General features: G+C 42.6%; 1 protein-coding gene across 7 annotated transcripts in view; it reads left to right on the top strand.

Annotated features, from left to right (window-relative positions):
• LOC137633945 (uncharacterized) overlaps window positions 1-15208 on the top strand; it is a 79684-nt gene extending 64476 nt beyond the window's left edge. For 3 of the 7 annotated variants that reach the window (XR_011042370.1, XR_011042372.1, XR_011042371.1), the window contains 3 exons: window positions 11535-11671; window positions 13034-13197; window positions 14171-15208. Coding sequence is in view for 1 of the 7 variants with exons in the window: in XM_068366189.1 (XP_068222290.1) it covers window positions 13034-13197; window positions 14171-14312 (306 nt within the window). In the remaining 6 variants the exon portion in view is untranslated. The remainder of the gene's footprint in view (window positions 1-11534; window positions 11672-13033; window positions 13198-14170) is intronic. The other 4 variants (XR_011042374.1, XR_011042375.1, XM_068366189.1 and 1 more) reach the window with 2 other exon arrangements.
• Window positions 15209-16240: the final 1032 nt, after the last annotated feature.

Here is a 16240-nt window from a genome sequence, read left to right as displayed (position 1 = left end):
GGAGTTTCCATTGGTGAGAGTGACCTCCCCATCCTCCCTTTGAAGCGTCTGTATGGATGAGGACTGAGGGTGGAGGTGGTTGAAAAGGTATTGATTTCTTCAAGTGCTTGGCCTTCGACCATGGTTTGAGAAGCGATCGCAGTCGGGTTGGTAATGGTCTTTTCAGATCTCTTCGAGCGTTTGATGTGTATCTTCTCCAGACTCCTGTTGCATCCTTTAGTTGTGCTCGTAGCACTGGACTGTCACTGAAGCAAACTGCAGAGAGCCCAGCACTCTCTCCTGTTGGCGTCTTGATTTCCGATCGGATTCCAGAAGTCTCTTGACAGATCCCGCTATCTCTTTCCTTTTCTTCAGCGGAATGGAAAGTCGGTGTGACTGTAAGTTCCAGTGGATTCCCAACCATTGAAACTTTTGAGCTGGAGATAGTCGAGACTTTTTGGTGTTGATCCTGAATCCCAGATGTTTCAGGAACTGGACTACTTTCTTGGAAGCCTGCATGCATTCTATCTTGGATGCTGCCCACACCAGCCAATCGTCCAAGTAGGCCACTACTTGGACACCTTTTAGGCGTAATTGATGAACGGCTGCATTTGCAAGCTTCATGAATATCCTTGGGGCTATATTTAGCCCAAAGGGCATAGCTCTGAAGGCGTAGTCTTCCTTGTAGCTTGAAACCTAGGTAGGAGGAGAGTTGATGGTTGACCGGGACATGCCAATAGGCATCCGCCATGTCTATCGAGACAGTGTACAGTGAGCCCTCGCTACTTCGCGGTTTGACCATCGCGGATTCACGACTTCGCGGACTTTTTTCACTACGCATGTATATATTATAAAAGAAATATAAAATATATCTACTACAAATGTAATGGATGTGCATCTTTTCCATGAACCTTTTGTATGTATACGTAGTACTGCATCCAATAATATTCGTTGTTGCAAAAATCACATCTCGAATAAGCGTACATATCCTACAACAAAACAAGCGTAAAATAGCGTACGTAAAGCATATATAGTACCTTGCATTTTAATTTGTAACTACAGTACTACGTAGCATGTAAGACGGACTGTGATTGGTTCCAGTGCTGATAGATGACGAATCAGCTCCCAAGTTTTGTAATCTAGCCTGTGATTGGTGTTTTGACCGCTTCTCCGATCTGCAGCAGCTTGGCTTTTCTCTGACCAGTTGCATCTTCTCGCGGCCACTTTGCCGCTCTCTCGCCGGGTAGATGCTGCTACGTTACTGTGTAACTTTAAACTGTGCTGTGCGTGACTGTTTGAAGTTGAACTTTTTGTTGAACTTTCTGTTTAACCCCTACAATGGCTCCCAAGCGTTCTGCTTCTACTAAGGCTGGTAGTGAGCCTAAACACCACCGAAAAATGATGACGATTGCTGAGAAGGTGACACTTTTCGATATGTTGAAAGAAGGCAAAAGTTAGGCGGCCGCAGCCCGCCATTTTGGAGTGAACGAATCCACCGTTTGCTACATTAAGAAGGATGATGCGAACATTAGAAAGACGGCTGCCATCACCTTTAGCAGGTCAGCAAAGCGAGTTGTTACCGCTCGTAATAAAACGATCGTCCGTATGGAAGGTGCTTTAGCAATCTGGATTGCCGACTGCCGGAAGAAGAACATAGCCTTGGATACAAACCCCATCCGAACCAAGGCTTTGAGCTTGTATGAGAATTTTGCGGCAAAGGAACCTCAAGATGACGATGGTGACCATGCTGAAGAAGACGAAGATGATGTACTAGATGAACCTCAAGCAGGGACATCCACTGATTCCCAGCCTCAGAAACAACGTTTTTCCGCCAGCAAAGGATGGTTCGCGAAGTTTCAGAAACGCTTCGGCCTGAAAAGCGTTTCCCTGCATGGCGAGGCTGCTTCCGCTGACACTACTGCTGCTGAAACTTGCGCGAATGAGACATTTAAGAACATTATCACTGAAGGTGGATACAAGCCCGAACAATTGTTTAATATGGATGAGACCGGTTTGTTTTGGAAGAGAATGCCGTCGCGAACTTTCCTGTTCAAAGAAGAAGCCAAAGCCTCTGGCTTTAAAGCATTCAAAGATCGTGTTACCCCCATGATGTGTGGCAATGCTGCTGGATTTTTGCTTAAGCCGGGGCTTATTTACAAATCGAAAAACCCTCGCGCATTGAAAAATAAAAATAAGAATCTCCTTCCCGCGTACTGGATGCATAATCCAAAAGCATGGATTACGAAGATGCTGACCTCCAACTGGTTCCACCAGTGTTTTATCCCGCAAGTCAGAAAATATCTCTTAGAGAAGGGCTTGCCATTTAAGAGCCTTCTCCTAATGGATAACGCTGGTGGACACGCAACTGATCTTTCGCATGAGGGCATTCAGGTTGAGTTCCTGCCACCCAACAAAACGTCATTAATTCAACCGATGGACCAGGGGGTTATCAGGGCGTTCAAGGCCCTCTACACGAAGAATACCTTGGCGGACCTCGTTGCGTGTGTGGATGCTGCCCAAGATGATGAGGATGAAACATTCAATTTGAAGGCGTACTGGCGGAAGTACACAATAGCCACGTGCCTGCAGAACATCCAGAAGGCACTGAAAGGAATGAAATCTGCTACTGTTAATGCGAGCTGGAAGAAGTTGTGGCCCCAGATTGTTTACGATGACGAGGGATTTACACCTGCTGAGATTCAACGCTCTGCAATACGGAAATCTGTGCAGTTGGCTGCGTTAATTGGAGGTGACGGGTTTGGCGACATGACGACTGAAGACGTCAACGAGTTGTTGGACTGCCATTCCCAGCCGCTAACTGACGCAGACCTCAAAGACCTGATGAAATCGGCCAGTGAAGAAAACAGTGAAACACAGGAAGAGACCCAAGAAATTGTCGAAGAAACGGGCTTAACATTAGAACGGCTTGCCAAGCTCTGCAACCTTGCGAAGGAGTTGAGAGAATTGTCGCAAGAGTGGGACGAGAATATAGTTCGTTCTTTGCAATTCTTCAACAAAATCGATGAAGACATGACTCCCTACAGGATGCTCTTCGAGCGAAAAAAGAAGCAGCGGCAGCAACTTCCGATCACAATGTTCTTCCAGCCTCGCAGAAAAGAGCCTTTGGAAGAAATTGAAGAAGTGTCCCAGGAAGAAGTTGAAGAGGTGGGTCAGGAAAAGACACCTCCGTCTGAAGAGACGTAAAATACTATCATTAGCTGCACAGTAGAAGACATCATCAGCTTCATCATCATCATTTCTACTGTGCAGCAAATTCATCACCATCATCATTCAAGTTTTTCTTCAACTTCTTTCGTGGTGAGTACAGTAACAATCTTTATTTTTTTTATACTACTTTAATATTCTAACATTTTAATATTTGTGCCTGTTTTAGTTTAGGGTACTGTAGTACATGCATTAGGTGTTCTGTACATTAAAGGGTAGTTTGTTAACAGTACTACGTAAAGGGAAGGTTTTAAAAGTCTGAATATACATGTTAAATAAATACGTAAATATGGTGTCCCTACTTCGCGGATTTTCAGCTATCGCGGCCGGGTTTGGAACCTATTTACCGTGATAAACGAGGGTTCACTGTATGCCCGTTTGAGCAGCAGGGTCCTTGTGTTGAAGTGTTAACATCCTGAACTTGGAGTTTACTATGAACTTGTTGAGTGGCGACAAGTACAGAATGACTCTGAGTTTGTCTGAGTCCTTCTTGGGAACACAAAACAGCCTTCCTTGGAACTTGATGGACTTTACTCTCCGTATTACTCTTTTCTCCAAGAGTTCCCGCACATATTCTTCCAGGACGGGGGTGGAGTGTTGGAAGAATTGAGGGAATGATGGTGGAGCATTGTTCCAGCTCCACCCCAGTCCATTCTTGATCAGGCTGTGGGCCCAGGGATCGAAGGTCCAGCGATCCCGAAACTAGTACAGTCTCCCTCCTACCGGGAGCATCTCACTTCTGATGTGGACCAGAGGACTTACCTCCTTGACCGTGTCCTCCTCTGTTTCCTCTTCCTCTTGAGGGGCGTCTAGAGGAGCCTCTAGCTAATCCTCTAGCTTTCGGCCGAAAGGTAGTTGACTGCCTCTCAAAAGCCGGAGTAAAGGTTGGTGACTGCGTTGCCACTGGCTGGGGTACCAACTGGTAGGTAGTTGGAGGTTGTGCCACCATCTGGGGCACCGCGGTCGTGGGAAGCTGTTGCTGTTGTTGTTGTCTGTACGGTTTGGCCGGGCGAGAGGGTAGCCTAGGCCTCTTCATCTTCCTCTTAGGTTGGGGACCCTCATCCGGGGAAGACTTCCTCTTGAGCGATAAGCCCCACTTCTGGAGAAGGTTCCTGTTCTCCGTGGTGGCCTTATCTACTAATTCTTTGACCACTTCGCTCGGGAAGAGGTCCTTTCCCCAGATACTAGACGAAATTAGCTTCCTGGGTTCATGTCTCACCGCAGCCGAGGCGAACACGAACTCCCTACAAGCCCTTCTGGCTTTAATGAAACTATAAATGTCCTTGGTCACTACCATAAACATCTCCGAGTTCTGGGGATCGCTTGCCATCGTCTCCAAAGTAGTCTGGAGGGACATAGATGCAGCAAGTCTTTCTTTTGTCTCTTGCTCCCTGCGCAAGAGAAACTCAGACAGCTTTGGAAGGTCCTTACCGAACTGACGTCCGGCAATATCTGCTTCCAACTTCCCGACTGAGAAGGTAAGGTGGACGTCCTTCCAGTCTTTTTGGTCTAGAGGCAAAGTCAGGGATAAGGGCCTACACTTATCTAGCTTAGGACATAGTTTCCCTGCCTCAATAGCCTTTAAGGCTGCCTTATACCCTTTCTCCATAAAGGGGAAGGCTCTGGTTGGTGAGGCCACAAAGGAGGGGTGCTTCTTACTCAAAGCTGGTGTTTTTGAGTTCGTGAAGCCCCTCTTTTTCATAGAGCTAGCCAATAAAGCCTGTGCTTTGGCGTGGTCAAACACTATGACCTCTTTTGGCTCCGTTTCCTCCTTTAAGGCTGGTTCCTTCTTCAAACGGACATAGCAGTCCAGGTATGATTCTGAGCTAGGCCAGAATTCCATGTCTTCAATGGGCAGTGAGCCCAGCTTCTCCAAGATGACAATCTTCCCGGTCGTCATCGGCATATGCTTTGCATACCGCCACGGGTTTACGTCTGAACATAAAGGAAGGTCCTTTACATTCGGCTTCTTCTGAGGCCCGCGTGATGCTGTGAGTCTTCGCATCTCCAGCTTCATCGCAGCCTCTTTTTCGTCACTTCTGCATTTGCTGGATCATTTCCATAATGGAAGACAGAGTCCTTCCCAAATCAGCTGGAAGGGCAGACGATGTCAAGGGAACTGGTTCTGGGGCAGGAACCGACGAGACCAACACCTCGTCGATCTCTTCCTCCTCGGTCTTGGGAGCTAGAGTCGACTCCTCCTCATGGCTTTCCGCCAGAAGGTCCTTTTCTGTGTCCTCTGACACTTCTGACATATTATCATCCAGTTGGATGTCCTTCAATGCGTCCGAGACATCAGACTCTACCGGAATCTGGACGCAAGGGATCTCTGAGTGAGGCTGTGGGATGACCGCATTCGCAGATTCCCTAGGGAAAAGATAGGTCCATATCTTCTCACTTGGAAAGTAAGGCCCCGTGGTATTCTTCTGAAAACCGCGGACCCACTTACGCAGCTTTTCCCTTGCTGCATCCCTTGATTCTGCCAAACTAGGTTTATCAAAAGCCTCAGTAACCAAGTTTGTATATACACTACATACCTGGGGGTCCCAATACTTCAGATCACCCCTGGAGACTGCACAGCATGCATGCCTTCTGCACAGCTCATGTCTGCTGAAGTTCTTACTGCGGACGTTGCAAAACATATTCCCGCACTTGGGCTGATCCTCCTGTAAAGAGAAGAGAGTTCAATGAGTATATATTGAAAATTTCACAAATTTTTGTATACTATGTATAGTAATTTTTTTTTTTTTTTTTTTTTTTTTTAAAGCTTAGGATAGGTAAGCTAGAAAAGAAAAAGGAAAGACACATACATGTGCTTCCTGCCCAGCCAATTGCTGTGACCTCCCACAATATTAAGACCGTGGTTAATTCTATGCTAGAAAACCTTTGGAATTTCTCATCCTATAGGGATGTATAAGTGTTACTACACTAATTCCCAATGTCTTAATATCAGGGAATCTAAATAATTTAAAGAAAGAACTCAATTTCTTTATAATATAGGGTCTCACAATAGGCTGTACAGACAGCACAGTGCATGCTGGAAGAATTTTGTACTACTGTATAATCAATACTGTAGTTTTCTATTTGCAGTATATCCTATACTGCAATTATACTGGCTACTATATAATCATATACTGTAGTGCCGGCTAGTACCTGGGTAACATGCAAAGGTATACTACCTATGGAAATAATGGGTGACAGATCTCTGGCTGTTGGGTGCTGGCCGGCAAGGTAATATGCCGGCAGCTGACTGCGCCCCGGCTGCCGGCCACTATTCTTAGTAGCCAGCAGCATAGTTGGTGTGCAGTCGGCTGCCGGCCGGCCGTGGGCTGATAGCAATCTATGCCAGCCGGCGAATATTTATCAACCCAGCAGTCTGTAGCCCACCCGGCTGCCGGCCTCTAAGCCGGCAGACTAGTACCCAGTGGTACTAGACAATAGCAAGAGAGAAAGCATGGATCTAAGGATTGTGAGAGGGCACTGCCTTACAACCCTCTATCCAGAATGAGGGTTCAAATGGAAGGGGAGTGGCCAAGGGTTTGTGATGGCTAGGCCATCACTAAAGGACAGAGAGGGAGGGGTGAGGGTCCTATAAGGTGTGGAAGGAACTGGCCGTAAAGCCTGTCCTACCTCACCTAACAAAAATCCGTTCCAGTATAGGGCTATCCTAAGTGACTAAGGAATTTATTCTTAGCCTAGGGTAGTCTAATACAGTAAAGAGGTTGGCAGCATCTTCCCTGCCCCCTCCAAACAACAAGGAACAGGGTTTTAGTGCTGTTGTCCCTTAAGTAAAGGAAGAATTTTATTCTTCGACTCAGGGTTAACGGCACAGGACTAGTCTGCTAAACCACGTGGAGAAGGGTTCATATCGCACAGAAACCTTCAAGTGTGGTCTAGGGAGGCGTAGCCTCCTAAGTCAGTTGCCTAACCTAGCAAAGGTAATCCTTTCACCTTGCCAGACAGCTACCAACCACAGACAAATACTCTGAGGCATTGACCTAATCCAGAAAACCAGTCTCTCTGGTTACAGGACAAGGACAGAAGCATCCTAACCTAGTTTTACCCGAATACTATTCATGGCAAACAGGTTAGAGTTAAGCCTAGGCTAACTCAGAGGGAAAAGGGATTGTTCTTAGGTCTCCCAGGGAAGAACCAGTAATCAGGGATGTGTACGAAAGTATACTAAAGCCCCTAAGCTAGTAGCCTAGGCGCAGTGAGAATCGATTACCTAAATCACCGAAACTCTCTCGTATACCATCTTTGGAAGAGGAAAATTATTCAGTAAATATCTTACATGTATAAATTAATGCCTAAGGCATAGGAAAGTGTTATATCATGCATGAAAGTACTAATAGCCAAACACCTACGCTAGGAAGCCTAGCGTAAGCAAGGATTGGTTACCTAAATCGCCGAAACGGACGAATACTATCGGCATGATATAAAGAATTCCTAGCAGGAAGGCTAAATAGCTAAATTTATTAAAGCTAATAAACCAGGGAAGTCGTTCTGGCTAACTAAATGACTCGTGCATAGCGAACGACAGCGCCCATGACGCCTCCGGTTAGGCAACAGCTCTTGTTTACGTTAATTTAACCTTGATTCAAACAAAAACGGGCAAGAGCTTACATTTATACAAAGTAAAGATAATACTCAACTTTCCAGAGGCAGAAGAGGCTGGTGAAAGCATCGTAATGACGGATAAATCCAAAAATAGCGAGAGAGTACAGGGGAAATCACCGAGCAATAGGGCTACGAAATAAGGAATAACATGGCGCCAATGATGACGTCATATACAGATTCAAAACAATGAGGAGAGGTACCTTAATAACGTCTCCCCTTCGTTTTCTTCCCACTTTCCCTCTTGAAGCGTTAACGCGATTCGGGGTGAAGATAGCTATGTGGCATGTCAAGAATACGTCCTCTGATATTGTGCGATATCCCTATAAGGATAAGTTAGGGATATTCGCTCAAGGAGTTAGAATTCTGGGTACCTTAAGGTAAAATTCTCTGGGAATATCACTGTAGTCATATATACCCTACGAAGCTACCGTAAAGGAACTTCCATCACGACGACAGGGCCTGAGCCCAAAAATCACATTTGGCCTTTTATTATTATTGTTATTACTTGCTAAGTCACAACCCTAGTTGGAAAAGTGGGATGCTATAAGCCCAGGGGTTCCAACAGGGAAAATAGCTCAGCGAGGAAAGGAAACAAAGAAAAATAAAATATTTTAAGAAGAGCAACAAGATTAAAATTGATATCTCCTATATAAAAACCATATGTGACTTATGCCAATAACTACAAAAATGGAATTTCTATGAAGTAAAGGATGCATATGGCTACTTTATGCTATGAACTGAAGTAGCCATATTTGATATATGCCTACGAATGAAAAATTAGTATTTCCATATATATATATACAGTCAATCCTTACCTTTCCCAGGTTCGATTATTCTGAGAAGCGATACTTTATAAGTTTTCGAATAGGCTATTTAACTGGTCCCGGTTAAATAGATAAACCTACTTTTAAGCTTATTTTGCCAGTCCGGTAAAATAGACAAACATGCTTTGAAGCTTATTTTGCCAGTCTCAAACCAATATGAATATTTTATTGTTTTATAGGTTCCTAGCAATGTTGTAGGCAGATGTATAAAAAAGTATTAAGCAAGAAATTATCTAACGAGTTAATAGCAAATATATTGAAAAGTAGTTGAGAAAATGTATAAAAAAGGAAAATTAGTTGTTGAACAGTTCTAAATAGCCTCTTCCAATATTTACGGACAAAATAAGCTTAAAAGCAGGTTTGTCTATTTTACCGGTACCGGCAAAATAAGCTTTAAAGTAAGTTTGTCTATTTTACCGGAACCGGCTAACTAGCCTCTTCCATACGTTTTCCACAATTATTGACGTTAAGAAACTACTGGGAGCCTTTGTAGTTAGTTGGAAGGGACTGAGTCGGTGATGAAAGTGCTGGTAAATTTTTACTGTAGCTCAGTAATCCTATTGAAGATAATAAGAAGCATTCCTGGTGAATTTACTTTGAGCCTACTTACTTACCGTGGGTGCCACACCCCTAGGGTTGTTGTGGCCTGATTGGTAACGTCTCTGCCTGGTGTTTGCCAGTTGGGGGTTTGAGTCCCGCTCAATCTCGCTATTGCCATTAGTGTCTGCAACCTTTCCATCCTTGTGAGCTAAGGTTGCGGGGTTTGGGGGAGCCTGTAGGTCTATCTGTTGAGTCATCAGCAGCCATTGCCTGGTCCTAGCTTGGGTGGAGAAGGGGCTTGGGAGCTGATCATATATATATATGGTCAGTCTCTAGGGCATTCTCCTGCGTTATAGGGCAATAACACTGTCCCTTGCTTCTGCCATTCATGAGCGACCTTTAAACCCCCGCCGTAGACTGCCGTATCCTAAGCTTATCCTGAGGGTTGATTCACACTATCGGTCCGGTCACGCTCCAGTCTCGGTTCGGTCTAGGTACTGGGGTGTTCAGACTCTCGGTCCGATCAGTGTCTTGGCAAAATTATAGATATGATTGAAAGGCATAATTGTTCAGTCATACTAGGAAATGTATCCGCGCAGTGAACGTTAGCGTGTTATTTTACACATTGATTCTTTTTCTATCATGACTGGAGCGAGACTGGAGCGAGAGCGGACCGAAGCGCCAGCGTGAATGCTTCCATTTAATATCATGTAATAATATTTGACTGGACCATGACTGGACCGAGAGCGGACCGATAGTTTGAATCAACTCTAAGACTTAGTCTCGACCCTGTGTTTGTTTCCCAACTGACTTCGTCATATTACGTAAATCGTAAACTCTCTATATTATCATACTGTATATCAGATCAAGATAAACAACATTATTATCCCCATAAAGAAAATCAATTTGTCAAGTCATGAGAAAGTATACGCATGTCCCAACCAGCTACGTATACCCCAACTACTGTATTAAAAAGGGATTTTGACGAAGGAAAAATCTATTTCTGGGCGAGGAACCTGTGTCGCTCCGTTAAATGCTCCTTAAAGCACCATTTCAAAGGTATAAATACTGCTAAATATACCAGAGAAAAAAGTTGCATGGAATGCTAGGAATATATCCAGCTCGCTCACCCCTAAAGGGTGTCGGTATTAAAACTGGGGCGAGTGATACCACTATCAGAGATCCCTTTCCAATTAGACTTCTCCTTCCTCAAAATCTCCCATTACTTCGAGGTGTGGTTCACTACAGCTACTGCCCCCCCCCCCCCCCACCACCACCACCACCACTCCTACCTATCCTTCTCCCTTCATTCCTTGTTAGCACCCGTGAACGTTTATATATTTCGTATAGAGTTATTTCTATCTGCTAAATTATATAATTTTTTGGACAGGCAGAAAAGATTCTATGTCAAATTTAATATCAATTGTTGGGGGATTTTTACCGAAATAGTCTTTTCAAGTTCTCAATTGGTCAAGTTTGCTTTCATGCAAGAAATTTTTCTTCTTAATAGTTAATCGAGATTCATTTTACCATTTTTTTTTTTATATTTTAAAGTCTAAAAATTTTACCAGATGAAACAGGTCTTAATATTTATATATTGCTGTAAAACTTCAACCAAACTTCATTTCTTTGAGTCAGATATTTCTTGGGTTTTATTTTTACACCAAACCAGCCACTCTCATTGAAAGACATCAAATTAATATAGAAACGTAACACAATGTCTTAACCGTAATTTTTTCACACCAAATCAGACACTCTGAGCTACCTATCAATTTCAACACACTGACTCACTTGTTTATGATCTAGATATTAATATCTGGCACCGTCGTTCAATTAGTTCGCTGTGTGTGTTGCATAAAATTTATCATAATTCTGACCATCCTTTACATTCAGATCTTCCTGGACAGTACCATCCTGTTCGTAATACTAGGCATGCAGTTAATTCTGATAGTCAGGCCTTCTTCATAATAAGGCTCAATACTACACAGTATTCTAGAAGTTTTATTCCAACTGTGACCAAGTTGTGGAAAGATCTTCGTAATTGGGTAGTTGAATCAGTAGAACTTCCAAAGTTAAAACTTGCAGCAAATGTTTTCATGTTGAACAGGCTGACATGTTGGTACTGTTCTTAAAATATTTTATTTTAATTGTTCAGTACTTCTCATATAGTTTATTTCCTTTCCTTACTGGGCTATTTTCCCCGTTGGAGCTCTTGGGCTTTTAGCATCCTGGGTTTCCAACTAGGGCTGTAGCTTAACTAGTAATAATAATAATGATGATAATACCTTATCTCCGTCATGTCCGGAACTCGTCCTGTCTCGCTGACCTCTTGATTCCCTCTTCCAGTTCTGCAACATGTTTGAACACCTCAGTCCTTCCGAGTGGCTTCTCTACATCAGTCGCAGGAAGGCGGCCAGCAGACCAGCAACATCCGCGTGACGACAAAGGTCACGGTTAACGCCCTTCTTCATTCCAACTCGAAGGTGAGTGTCGGCCGCTCTTCGCTCAAGGGTTTGACTACGTCGTTGTAATTGTTCAGTGGCTAGTTTCCACATGGTAAGGGTAGAAGAGACTCTTTAGCTATGGTAAGCAGATCTTTTAGGAGAAGGGCACTCCCAAATCAAACCATTGTTCTCTAGCCTTAGGTAGTGGCTCAGCCTCTGTACCATGGTCTTCCACTGTCTTGGGTTAGAGATCTCAGGCTTGAGGGTATAGGCTACTCAGACACACTATTCTATCTAGTTCCTTATTTCCTCTCCCTGTTGGAGCCCTTGGGCTTATAGAATCCTGCTTTTCCAACTGGGAATGTAGCTTAGCTAGTAATAATAATAATAATGATAATAATCTGTTGATACATTGAAATAGTCGTTGTTTTCAAGAAGGTACGATTATGATAGGCAGTAAGAGACTCATATCCACCCAGGGTAGTTAGAGATAGAGAGAGAAGTTCTTATTCAGAACACTTTCACCTTCTTATTAAGGACGTTAGAAAATGGTGGAAATTGAGATTCACTTACAGCTCTGTTTAATTTATATCCTAATTTCTTCCTCTATCTATGGCTTTCCTCATTCTCCTCCTCCTCCTAGTTTTAAACATCCAACATTCTTTAATAATTAGATGAGAAATTGGGAACATTTCTTGGAAATCTTATTCTTAGGAGAAAGTCTATTACAAAAAGGGGGACAGCAAAGGTATTACAATTAAGGTTAGGACTAAATTATATTATGTGCTGTTCCCCCTTTTCGTAAGAGACTCATCTTTTATTCAATTTGTATTTGTATTTTTTAATGATTCTTTAGTTATTTTATGTAGATTTTAATTTGAAATTGTATTATTTTTTATATCTTGACTTTAGGTAGCTCTGATGATGACATTTGAAATGTCGAAACCCTTGCAATAATGTATGTGGCGATATCAGTATTTCTGTTTCTCCTTCTTTAATCATAATCTAGTGTCTACTTTTTATCTTGTTCTCAAACCACCCCGTTCTCCTGGAGACAGATATGCTGTCCTCAATCGTTTATTTAATTATCCAAAATTCTTTAATTAACTTTTAATTATGTATTAATTTCTCTTTATCACCGAGTTATCATTTTATGAAAGAGGGGAAACTGATTGCTTTGTGACTGGTCAAAAGAATCCATAAAGTAAAGTCTGATGATTCGATTTACATTTCTGCTCTGTACGGAAGAAGACAAAAGTGACTGTTCAACTTCCTAACAAAGATTGCACAAAATGTCTTGTGAAAAGAGAAACACATTTTCGTCTTGAATTACTTCGCTATTTCAATTACTAAAGGAATTCAAAAGTTGAGTTTCTGACCATTCTGTTCCCCCCCCCCCAGGTGCAGGAATACGGCACGGCACTCATGTACAACCTGGGAACGAAAGAAGTGAAAACGGTCGTGTTTGACGATGTCACTCCGGAACTGCCGATGGCCATCCTGCAGTTCTTCAACAGCCATCCCCCAGAGGAACTCTTGTGGCGCACAATGACTGCGCTCTGCAGGTACCTTTTGAAGGGGCCGTTTCATTGGCAGGATTCAAAATACCCTGCCGTGTTTCATTGTTAGAATTCTGATGCACTTTTTTTTGTTTTGCTAATCCTTCAGAACCAGTAATTATGACACCTCTCCCATAGAGACACACTCTACAGTCCCCATAGAACTGACTAGTATTCTACAGTCTGATGTATAAAGTCCACTTCTGATCAAATCGCCTTGATAGAATTAAGATTTAAATACAGTTGCCACTTACCCTTTTCTCACAGCTTTTGTGCCACATATTATCTTTCTCAAGAGAGACAAATGTCTTGTTTTTTGTTACATGTTTTCTGGTGTCCTTTCATTTCCACTGGCATTTGTCTTTTCGTGTCTTTTAATAGTGTTCTTTTATTCCGCTGTCACATGTCTCATGTCCTTCGCTAGTGTTCTTTTATTCCGCTGTTGTCTCACATTCTTTGCTGGTATCTTTTTTTTTCCACTGTCTTGTCCTGTGTTCTTTTCTTCCACAGCCATTTTTATCAGGTGCCTTTTGCTGGTATATTTTTCCTGCATGACTCTTTTTCTTCACTCGTGTCCTTTTTTTCCACTGCCTTTTGTCTCATGTCCTTCACAGAGATCCTTCTTTTTTCTCTGTCATTTCGTCCCGATGTCATTAGTCTCCCGTCTTGGTTTCCCTCAACACCAGCTTTTGTTTCTGCCTCATCGGTAACTCTACCATTCTTCCAAATGGTCCTTGTGTGTCTGCTTCCATGACTCTATTATTAAGGCTAAATCTAATTGTCTCCCCTTCATTCTTGTAAGAATAATCTGTTGCCTTCAGACCAGATTTTGCTTTTACCTTTGCAATATTTTATTAAATACTGTACCTTATTTAGAGCAAGTTCCTTTGACTTGAGGTAACTCTTTTGAGATGAATGAAAGATGAGAATTATCAAGCAGCAAATACTCTCATTACTGATCTTATATATTAAATTACAGATTCTGCTATTCGTCCACCGAGGTGCCTGCACTAATCAAAATGATCGGCCCAGAGCCATCTGTCTTCAAGGGCGTCAGCGAGCGCATTGACAACGTCATCGAGGAGATCGATGCCAAACTGAGCCGCGTCCGACTCTTCTGAGACTGCCGACTGTGCCGATGTAGATTCTGTTATGTATATAACAAGTGTCCCGTTGTAATCAATCGTTTACGTTAAGGTGTTTGTTACGAGTCGACCGAGGCTGGAAACCGTTGATGTATTTGGTTACTTAACCTTAACAGAGATTTGTATGAGATTTGAAAAGCTAAATAATATTGTAGATAACCAGGGAAAGCTTCAGACCAGAATTGACGTCATTTCTTTGGGAGCTTTTAGGGGAGAGAAGAAATCTTGGTGGTGTTGGGTGACGTCGCCTGTGGGCGAAGAGATCTAGTGCTTATTTTTCCTGCTATTTTGTGATATAATGATATTCTGTATCTAAAGATGTCCTGAGTAATTGTTAATTATGATTGCATAGTTTTATATTTCCTAATGACAGCTTACATAGACTTTTTTTTCTTTAAGCGCTACAAAATGTTTAAGTAAGGTACGCGTACTTTTTATGTGCAATACGCGTACATCTTCATTGAAAACGTTTTACGTACGCTACAGGTAAGTCTTCGTTGAAAACATTTTACGTACAGTACGCGATCATCTTCCTTCATTGCAAACTTTTCATGTACGGTACGCATACGTCTTCATTGAAAACATTTTGCCTATGGTACGCGTACGTCTTTATTGAATGACTGCTCAGTAACACTTAGGTTCTTAAGATTTTTATACTTTGATTTTTATGCGGAAGAAGCTTCTTCTTCTTCTAATTCTCAGCTGGATGCACGATCTGTTCTCTGTGTAAGTCTGTTTGCGTGAATCTGTGAATGTGTGAGGTACATTTTTTATATGTGCGAAAATTAGCAGATAATTTTTATGACGAGCCTATGAATGCCGGCAGTTGTTTACGTGACAGAAGGAAGGATGGATGTCCGGGGGTGGGATGAGGGGGGTTGGGAGTAATATAGTTTATATATTTGGTTTTGTATTCTTTGTATACTTTCTGTATGGATAGAAATTAAATTAAATAAATTGGTCGTTGTTGTTATTTTCACCTGGCGACCATGCCGCACATGTATGGCATTTGGTTATTGTTGTTATTTTCACCTGACGTCCTACTGTACCTGTATGGCATTTGGTTATTATTGTTATTTTCACCAGGTATCCATACAGTAACTGTATGGCATTATGCTTCATCGCCAGATTTCACAGCTACTCTCCAGTAACCAAGTTGGTTGCCCTTACTCAGTTGCATTTATTTTCAGGAGAATTAGTTATCAAATGGCATTCACTGTACTATGAACCAGTATTGTACAAGTCTCACATCTTGTGGTGGTACACGTATTATTCCTAGGGACACAACCACAATACCGTTCGATGCTATGAGACAGCCGCTGTATTCTCACATCCTGCAGCCGACTTCTGTCAAGAATACTGTATATCCTTTGGAAAGACGTTGAGAAATAAATCCAGCAGGATTCCTGATGGGATTGTGTACAGGAGCTATGAATCAAGATGGTGAGGAAGAAGAATTTAGAATAATTTTGCAGGTTTTATTATGATAAACAACAGAGCAAACTCACCTATCTCGCAGATATGTCATTGTTCCCACATGAATGCAAACCCTCGTCCTTCGTCTTGGGTTAGACTCTGTTGTTAGAATTTTTAACGAGGTGTTGATAGTTACCGGGTGGTGGCGGAGAAGCCCTGTCTCCCCCCCTCCCCGCCAGCACGCTGAGTAGCCTTTATCTTGCTGCTGGAGAGTATGGGAGTACAGGCATACTCCTGGTGCCATCAAGTGGGCATTCTAAATTTTGCTTTTTTCCTCTACATGATGCTCAATGGCTCGTTATGTTCGAGGAATTATAAGGGAGACGAAAGTCTTTGCAGTTTTCCCGATAACTGTGCCTGACTGACAGTTTCTGTTTAACCTGATGATATACAGTTTTTGTTCATGACAACAGCATTCTCATTGCTGT

This window comes from Palaemon carinicauda, chromosome 43 (assembly GCF_036898095.1).
Source record: "Palaemon carinicauda isolate YSFRI2023 chromosome 43, ASM3689809v2, whole genome shotgun sequence".
NCBI lineage: Eukaryota > Metazoa > Arthropoda > Malacostraca > Decapoda > Palaemonidae > Palaemon > Palaemon carinicauda.
The sequence above is the reverse complement of the archived record's forward strand: the minus strand, read 5'-3'. Positions and strand labels throughout refer to the sequence as shown.